Raw genomic sequence first — 9,834 nt, forward strand, 5'->3', positions numbered from 1 at the left:
CAGTATTGGGCACTTGCTGCCCTAACACTTGTGTTACTATGTGGGGGGTCCTCCGTGGTCGTGGGGCTTGGCACGTCAAAGCGGTGCCATGACCCAGGAGCCTCCCATCAATGCGATCGCTGTGAGTTCAAGCCCAGCTCATGCTGGCTTATCTCCGGCTGTACGGGGGAGGGTCTGTCAGCAAGCTGGGGATGGCTGTGGTTTCCCTTGCACTCTGCCCAGTTTCCCCCACCATAATGCTGGCCACTGTTGTGTAAGTAAAAAAATTCTTGAGTACGGCGTAAAAACACCAATCAAGTGAATAAATAAATACATTGTGGGCATTTTGATCTCAAACCCATAAGGGTGTGGGTTCCCTTGCCAAAAAACTGTTTTGGTTTGAAGTGAACAATGACAACATTGTCTTCCCTTTGGGTTCACTACATTTGTATATATATACGGGGTAGGCAGAATCACAAACTAACATCAACGCATATCCCTATCATGTATGATGTGACTATTCAAACATGTGAAAGATCTGTAAGACTTCCTCAATGCATTTCTACAATCATGAAAGTTCACCCTTTTTCTGAGTGTCTCTTGTCTACCCACATGCAATCTCATTCAGCAGCATACTTTCGGCATGAAGAGGACTACAGTAAAACAATGAGCTCCTCACTAACTGCTTTAATGCTGTCACCCCAAAATCGCAAAAATGACTGGCTTATTTTTAATTCGCCAAATTTGTCCCTTAGTGAGGCAACATTATCCATTTTCCTGGAATTTTCCTTAACATGACATTACCGAGGGTTGTTGCCAAGGGGGCCTTGATGGCAATAAGCATTCAACAACATTTGTAAAGTTCCACCATGAAGGGTGGCGTTGGTCTTCGTCTCCAGGTTGTTGGTGGTAAAGTCTGCCAGCAATCTGCAGATGGTCTTAGGCTGCTGCTAGACTCTCTCTGGTTTCCTCCCACCATGATACTGGCTGCTAGTGTCTAAGTGAAATATTCTTCAGTATGGTGTAAAACATCAATCAAATGAATAAATCCACAAATATGGTTAAAATCTATGCTACATAGTGAAACGTTAGGGGGCCTCCGTGGCTCAGTTGGTTAGTGCGCTAGTGCAGAGTAATGACCCAGGAGTCTCTCACCAATGCGGTCGCTGTGAGTTCAAGTCCAGCTCATGCTGGCTACCTCTACGGCCATACGTGGGAAGGTCTGCCAGCAACCTGCGGATGGTTGTGGGTTTCCCTCGCACTCTGCCCGGTTTCCACCCACCATAATGCTGGCCACCGTTGTATAAGTGAAATATTCTTGAGTACGGCGTAAAATACCAATCAAATAAAGAAATCAACATTGAAACGTTAATAAATTCCACAAGGCCAGAAGTTGACGCCAAGCATTTATATGTAAGTTTTTTCCTCTCACAAAACTGGCTGTTGTGCAATGGATACATTTTAGAGTACCTCGATCAACATCTTTCCCCAGTCTGAGACATGAATCAATTATAACTAAACTTTCCACTTTGTTTTGATATTTTTTTTTCAAAAAATTTATATATCTCTAAATTCAGATCATGAACAAATGCCTTCAAACTGAAAAAAAGATATGAAAACAACTCAGCACTACATTTTCTGTTCTGGTTTTGAAGGGGAAAATTTGCTGCATTCGTTGCATGCTGATTTCAGATCTGGGTAAACAAATTTATAGCCAAGTTCCAGAGTTCGTTTTGGTATCACTTTTTGACCTTCAAGAATCACCTTTGCCCGCTCCTCCCCATACACCCAGTTGAAAACAAATCCTGGGACAGGGAACACAGCTGGTCGCCTAAGTTCACCCGCAAACGTCTTTGTAAAATCTAAATTTGTGGCTGTCTGGGGCGCAACTCCATTCAGAATTCCAGTTACATGATCATTCATAATTGCGTAGGCAAAAATTCCAGCAATGTCCTGCACATGTATCCATGGAAACCACTGCTGACCTGACCCAATGCGGCCTCCAAGTCCCAGGAAGAAGGGGAGATAAATCTGCTGGATCATACCGCTTTCTCTTCCAAGAACAACACCTGAAACCGATATTTATTTTGTTTTCAATGTGGCTTTACACGTAATTGGTGAGCAGAGGTAACAACACTGATTATGTAAGTCTAAGGTACTTCACTGGCTTTTTTCATATCCTGAGTCAAATTGCCCAATAACAGGGAAAACAATATTAATTACATATTAATTTAAAAGTTAGGGTTGGCATCTCACAAAGTACTGCATATACTGAGCTCAGTTTTTCATACTTATGAAGCATGTCAAAGCCAAAACTGCTTCAAACAGGCTGACAACTCACCTGACCTCACCACCACGTGGCGTACATTTTTCTCTGTAGGAACAGACGCTGCCTTCTCCCAGGCTACTGTCAATCGAGACAAGAAATCATAGTCACCTCCCTTGGAGCACTCTTCTGTGTATTCCATAGTTGGATGGGGTTCATAGTAGGCTGTTGCATGAAATAAAATTCAATATTCAAATTTAAATTTAATACTTTTTATATACACAACATACATTCACAGATTGTTGACTTTGATCTTTTCTCCAGAACAATATTTGTTGTTCGCTTGTGCGTAAACATCTTTCATAGTATATATCCTCAACAGGCACACAAAACATAGAAACTGTAAATCATTCATGAAAGCATACCAGTATGACAACAACAATACCACTTCCAAATAACGAATGAAAGAATCTATTTATTTATTTATTTGATTGGTGTTTTACACCGTACTCAAGAATATTTCACTTATACGACGGAATGAAAGAAAGATTGTAATCTATTCAAGGTTTTCAAATGGTAACAAGTGAGAAAACCATTTGTAACAAGAGAGAAAAGCATTTGTAACAAGAGAGAAAAGCATTTGTAAGGAAACAGACTATTTGGCTGATGACCTAAAAAGACTTTAAAAAGCTGTTTATAAACAAATTTTCACATCTCCTACCTGTTTGAGCCACCAGAAAAATAGATGTGCCGAGGCCCACAACAGGACAAACAGCAATAATTTCATTGCAAATGAATAAAATAGCCCAAAACTTGGTCTGTATTAATCTTAAGTTGATGAGTTACAGTTCAATTTTGAGTCCTTTTGTTCATTTTCAGAAAGATTATGGTTTTTTTTGTTCTGGTTGGGAACTTTATAATTCAAGTTCAATACAGACCAAGTTTAGCACTATTTTATACATATATTTTATGGTAAAGCTATGTTCCATTTCGAAAAAAAATGTCTGCTAAACTGATCCGAGACGGACTGATAGACTTACAGAAGAAGTGTAAACAGGAAGGGGAAGAGTAAGAGAATCCCCAAATTAAACAGTTCCACTGAAAGTTTATAAATGTGAGCTCACCTACTCCAGACATACTGACAAACACTTTGGGTGGTTTGTCAGCTTCAGCCACAGCATTGGCTAAAGCCTTAGTTGTTTCCACACGGCTGGACCACACCGTCTTCTTAAATTCATCTGTCCACCTGGACATTGATTAACAAAAATTTTAAAGAATTATCAGAAAACTGAAATGCGGGCAGAAGTTTTGGGTATACACATTGAAAATCTGGATATTGCTCTGGTTGACCATATATATATATATATGGATTCGAGCGCCCATCCCAATATAAGCCATTACAGTCATCCATGGCTAACTCACCTGAAAACAGGTTTAAAAACCCTTAGCAAAAATCAACCTTATATGTATTTTTTTATTTTTATATATTTATTTCAAAAATACTACACTTATATGTGGGTGGCCAGCGTTATGGTGGGAGGAAGCCCACGACCATCCACATTTTACTGGCAGACCTTCCCATGAACGACCAGAGAGGAAACCAGCACAAGCTGGATTTGAACTACATGTACGGCATCAAAGTGGAACTGTGCCCTGGCCTTCTTTTGTAAGTAAATCTATTTGTCTTTGGTCATGCAACTCACCTTCTGAGTGGGTTAAGAAACTGTTCCCCAGCCATACTGACCACTGCTGTACACCCTTCCGGCAAGCCATCCTTCGACAAATTGGACTGAAAACAACAACACACAAGAGTTCAGGTGAACACAACATACCCCCCCCCCCCACCCCAACAGCAGCATTGTGGTGAGTACAACCCATGAGAGGAATCTTGATGGGTACTGATGATGGACAAATGTGTCCTCCACAAATGAAAACTTAATGTGGAATACAGCTGAAGTTGTAGCCCGGACACGAAATCATTTCTATTTATATAGTATGTATCTATAAGGCAAACAGCTACCCGGTTACCATGACAACCACGAAAATGGACAAATTTAAATCGTGACACATTGTCCTCTGTGAACCTCTCTATCCACCAAAAATTAAAACTGTTGCAGTTATAGCCCAAACATGAATAATGTCAGATGGACAGATGGACAAAATCGATATAACATAATACGTAATTAATACATAATTAAAATTACCAAGCACAAAGGTCAGATATTGGATAAACGGAGAAAACGTTTTTTGAGACATTTTTAAACACCGTTCTTGACCGCTTGTTGTCACTAAACCCTAGCCCACACAGACAACATTTGTTGTTGAAAATCAGATTTTCAGATGATCAAATGATCCAGAATATCACTTACCCGCACAGAAGCAACATTTGTTGTCCATTTTTGAAGATTCCAGTGGCCAAAGATGGTCACTTGATATGTTCAAGGTCATATAACCCCAAAAGTTATTTCACAGCTTTCATTTTGTATGTATACTCACATGACATTTCCACAGACGCTTACTGGTTGATGTACACAACAACAATCTCACAAGATCCAGACTGCCCACAGACGAGAGAAATGTTGTGGCCTGCTCATTTGTTTCTGGATTTTTTGTTGGCCAAACTTAAACAGACTGAATCTTTTGATCAAGTGTTCCAAACTCAGGAATTCTTGCAACCAAGTAAATTTCGAGGATTTTTAGTTATCTGGGTCAAGAAATCTCATTTTCGACAACAAATGTTGCCTGTGCGCTGGGCTTTCGGCCCCATGGACAGTGTGTACAGTGAAATCTACAAATTCCCTCTCCTTGAAATACTAGGTTTGAGCCTGCACCAATTGTGGTCCAGCGATTGAAGAGGAAGTAATTTTATTAGCTGTCATGGGTTAATTTCCCCCAGACTCTGCCCGATTTCCTCCCACCATAATGCTCGCCGCCATCACATAAGAGAAATATTTTTGAGAACGGCGTAAAACACCATACAAATAAATAAATAGCCAAGGATCTCATATGTGATGTTTTAATATGGGGTTAGATGTAGATCACAGACAAGGAGTCATCCAGGTTAACATAGTGGTATTTAATAACAGTTTAGTGCATAGAAACTTTGCGCCACAAAAACCCGCGCAAAATGAACCAATACATTCCTTTATTGGGCAAAACTCCAATAAATTATGTTCACAAAGACATTCTCTGTTCCTCTACCAATTTTTGATAAATTCCGTCACCTATAAGGCCGGTAAATCCAAGATAATTCACAGTTTTGCCCTGTCGCGCATGATTGGTTGACCTTTCACCACGTCTCTATGTTTAGATCAGCTGGCTGTCAATTCTGACAGACAGAAAGCCATGTTACTGTGGAGGTGCAGATTTGCAATAGACTGAAGGCTATGGAGCAGAATAACAGAGCACACAATTTGTATGAAAGTCAAATTATTTATTTATTTATTTGATTGGTATTTTATGCCATGTCAAGAATATTTCACTTATATGACAGCAGTCAGCATTATGGTGGGAGGAAACCGGGCACAGCCCGGGGAAAACCCACAACCATCCGCAGGTTGCTGGCAGACCTTCCCATGAACGGCTGGAGAGGAAGCCAGCATGAGCTGGACTTGAACTCACAGCCACCGCATTGGTTAGAGACTTCTGGGTCATTACGCTGCGCTAGCGCACTAACCGACTGAGCCACAGAGGCCCCCGAAATGTCAAATTAAGTTTACAGTAAAAAAGCGGGTTGTCTTCAGCAACCGTTCAATTCTAATTTACCCAAGTTATCCTGCCAGGTCCTGGAGATCTGGAAACTATGAGGGTTTTAAAACCATTATCACGTAACAGCCGCACCAGGTGACTGCCAACAAAACCACTGCCCCCTCCTGTCAACCAGAAACAATCATTTATAAATATTATTTAGTTGATTACTGTTCAATGCCACTGGGGCCAAAAAAAGTTCAATTTTTATAACCAGGCATACCAACAGTAAAGAATGTAAAAATGCAAGCTATGGCCCGTTAAAACCACAAACTGTATATTTCTTTCAATAAAAAAGAAAGAAAATAGAGAGCAAAAATAAAAAGGAGAGAATTATACTTACCAATAACAACTGTCATGGTAGAGACGGCTTGTTCACTGCTGAAGAATTAACGTCTGTCTTCAAACTACCTTTATATATAAATATAAAGATGATATTAAGTTGAATGTAGGCCTACAACGAAATTATTAGTGACTATCTAGACCAGGTAGTACAACTAACGGTCATTACGGTTATTTATTGGTTTTGAAAGGCAAAATATATTTACAAGGATCAATCTGTATTATTATTATTAATACACATCTACTTATCTATTTATCTGACTGGTATTTCACTTCGTACGCAAGAATATTTCACTTACACAACGACGATCAGCATTATGGCGCGAGGAAACCGGAAAGAGCCCGAAGGAAACCCACAACGTAAGCTCAGACGAATTTAAGTTCATGGTACCAACTAGTAACTCGCTACGTTTATGCAGCTACCAAACATACTGTCCACATCAAATGGCAACTGTAATGCCTTACAAGCAGGAGTCATCGCATATATCTATATCATAAATATTTCAGTTTACAAATAGCTCATGTACTCTGCAGACCCAACAGTTTGATGACATAACATGCACATTGCTAGAGTGCCGAATACCAGGAGAGTGACCTTACACAATACGCGTAAACGGAGTTAGCAGAAATCTCTTCCAACCTGGCCCATTTAGGTATACTGCACTCGTGGTTCTTCAATTTAAGAAGCCTTACGAATGACTTACCACTGCACGTCAAAAGTTCTTTTGGCTCAGTGGAAAAAAGCCACTTGCTCAATGTGTCCGTTGAAGACGTCTACTGGAAGCTTGCTATCGCCCATTGAGCAAGGGCAAGTCAATCTGCGCAAGGACTAAATTATCCCCCTTGATTCTGTTCAGCGCGGCAAGGTGCATATCAATCGCATATGTATACACATTTAGATTTTATTGAACGCGGTCAACCAATGGAAGCAGTGTTTTTCCAATCCTCAGACCTCACCCACCCGATAGCACATGTTAAACAACCTTCCCTTATTTCAATGTTACATTTTGTTTCATGGCATATATTTTGCGTGACTATATGAGCTTAATTAACTACAGGTACTGTAGGCGGTGCATACAGAGATGCGAGTTTGAACCCGGCCTTGAACCCAATCTTGTTGTGGTACATATATACACATATTTAAATTTATGTAAATTTTAACCATTTCAAACTGTTGTGAAACAACTGGCTTGATATGACTCCTTATTTAGTTCTTTTTGAATATTTTAATGCTTTAAATATTACATAGTAAATCATTTTGTTAATATTTTTCATATATTTTTAGTATTTGTGTCTTATTAATCCTATATCGCTCCATATAGTCTTATCATTTCTTATCGCTCCATTGCTAGCAACGCTCCATCACTGGCATCGCTCCATCGCATCGTCTGATGGGCGATCCTATCATCAATTGTCATCAATTGAATACCGTATTGTACTGAAGGCTGAGCAAACCCCAAATAATGCCAGACTTTTAAAAAAAATTGTCTTAATGTATTGACATCTTAACATACATTGCTTTTGCAAAACTTTTGCCGGCATTTTCATTCATTTGATTGTTGATTAACGCCATACTGGAGAATTTTTGTATTTATACCAATTGGCCTCAGGCCCCCATTAATTTTCCACAAGCCATTATGTTAACGTCTAGCGCTATAGCTCAGTCCCAAACATTCCGTGGCCAATAAGCTTTGGTGCATACCTGGCCCAGCCTGTGAGAAACAAGCCATAAAAATCTTGACATAGGTTGACCGTCAAAATCTGGGCCTTTCCATGCCAGCAGCTGGGAGACGTGCCTTGCAACACCAAGGGGACGTCACTCGCAGCCTCATCACTACCTCACACCTTGTGTCCTCTCGCCCAGAATTTCAACTTTCATCAATAAAGCTTAAACCTCCTCAAAGTTTAGACAGTTTCCAGCATTTTAATACCAAGCATGCACCTGTACAACAAAAATGACCTCCTGGGAGCAAATAAAAAAAGACTTTATACTCTAAAATACACAGAATTACATTCGTTTTTACTTCCGAAAAACGGAAGTTGTAACGGGGGTCTGTGTCCTTTTGGATAGAGGAAATCGGGGTGTCCGAAGAACAATCTCACGTGACCTACAAATGTACCCACCACATTGGTGGAGGTGGCGTATTGTCACTAATGCTCTCGTGCACAAGCAATTTGTGAAATCGTGGGGAGACTGACTTAAGATCTAAGGGCCAGTTGTTGAAAAGTGTATTATAGTTAAGCCAGGTTTAAATCTTGATACCAGTCTCATCCAATACAAAATAAATGACACTTTAGTCTGAACTGTAAACTTAATACCTGCTTAAGTCCTGTAATACACTTTTGAACATCTGGGTCCAGGCTAAGTACCATTTTTTTCACACTTTATCTATTCACATTATCAGTTTAAAGGGATATGAATGTGCTTTTAATATGGACTTGATAAACGATCATAATCATACGAAGATATCACCTGAGTTTAGTAGCATAAAAGAGAGGCATTTCATTACCGGCCGGTTGCTTTGTTTTTATTATTTTCATTTATATATATATATATATATATATATATATATATATATATATATATATATATATATATATATATATATATATATATATTAGTTTATTTTTTTTGGTGGGGGGGGGGGGTTAAACACACAAGACATATCCTTTAAAGGAGCTCATGCAAGACATATAATAACAGCAATTCAGCATTTCACTGGTTTACTAGAAGAACTCTGGTTATGTAGGCTCATTATATAGGTTAAGGAAACTCCTAAATCAACCAGTTATACAGTAACCACTCCTGTACAATGGAATTTCTTCCATGCGACCGTCGTCGAACATGTACCATACTGTGTTTTGCAGTATACACACAAGAAGGCTTTCAAATCCATTAGAACCTGTTGTGAACAATCTCTTTGAAGAACAAGGACGTGCAAGGACGTAACAAAAGCCAAGATGGACTATGGAGATGTTCACGAGACAGGAATTTACGAACAAAAAATTCAGAGCATGGGGTCCCATAGGAATATTTAGCCCTGCCTCCTGGCGACCCCCCACCCCCACCCGCACTGTATAAATAGAATATTTATTTACTAAATTTCTTGTTACAGGCTTACAGCAAAAGTAGTAGACGATTCAGTAAGAGTTATCATATCATATCTAAGATGGCTTTTGCCAACCTTATATAAAGATTTTGGAATTCTGGGTCGGTTGGTTAAAAGTGCATGAACAGTTAAGCCCAGCATAAATATTAATAACAGTACTGCTCAAACTACAAAACAGACAACACTTTTGATTTATTTATTTATTTGATTTGTGTTTTACGCCGTACTCCAGAATATTTCACTTATACGACGGCGGCCAGCATTATGGTGGGAGGAATCCAGGCAGAGCCCGGGGGAAACCCACGACCATCCGCAGGTTGCTGCAGACCTTCCCACGTACGATTGGAGAGCAAGCCAGACATGTATATTTGGTCGCGATGTACTGCTTGC

The 9,834-nt window shown here is 39.6% G+C and overlaps 1 protein-coding gene across 3 annotated transcripts; it reads right to left on the reverse strand.

The window, feature by feature from the left end:
* Nucleotides 1–1,380: 1,380 nt before the first annotated feature.
* On the reverse strand, nucleotides 1,381–7,134 carry LOC135465842 (epimerase family protein SDR39U1-like). Of its 3 annotated transcripts, none has more exons than XM_064743202.1 (7): nucleotides 7,039–7,134; nucleotides 6,336–6,403; nucleotides 6,011–6,117; nucleotides 3,949–4,034; nucleotides 3,370–3,491; nucleotides 2,321–2,470; nucleotides 1,381–2,048 (listed from the first exon to the last, which is right to left on the reverse strand). In XM_064743202.1, exons 2-7 carry the CDS (start codon nucleotides 6,349–6,351, stop codon nucleotides 1,609–1,611), a joined length of 921 nt encoding a protein of 306 aa, XP_064599272.1. In that variant the 5' UTR covers nucleotides 6,352–6,403; nucleotides 7,039–7,134; the 3' UTR covers nucleotides 1,381–1,608. The 3 variants fall into 3 exon arrangements, with proteins under 3 accessions (XP_064599272.1, XP_064599273.1, XP_064599275.1); XM_064743203.1 differs by lacking the exon at nucleotides 7,039–7,134 and adding an exon at nucleotides 6,634–6,842; XM_064743205.1 differs by lacking the exon at nucleotides 7,039–7,134 and adding an exon at nucleotides 6,634–6,652 and having other exon boundaries at nucleotides 6,336–6,399.
* Between the last annotated feature and the right edge of the window lie 2,700 nt (nucleotides 7,135–9,834).

Source organism: Liolophura sinensis, chromosome 5, assembly GCF_032854445.1.
Source record: "Liolophura sinensis isolate JHLJ2023 chromosome 5, CUHK_Ljap_v2, whole genome shotgun sequence".
Lineage (NCBI taxonomy): Eukaryota > Metazoa > Mollusca > Polyplacophora > Chitonida > Chitonidae > Liolophura > Liolophura sinensis.

Coding starts and splice junctions, on each gene's coding strand:
- LOC135465842 (XM_064743202.1), bottom strand. Junction 4,035..6,010: donor GACCTGGCAGGATAACTTGG/GTAAATTAGAAT, acceptor TGTTGTTTTCAG/TCCAATTTGTCGAAGGATGG. Junction 2,471..3,369: donor TGTCAGTATGTCTGGAGTAG/GTGAGCTCACAT, acceptor TTCATGCAACAG/CCTACTATGAACCCCATCCA.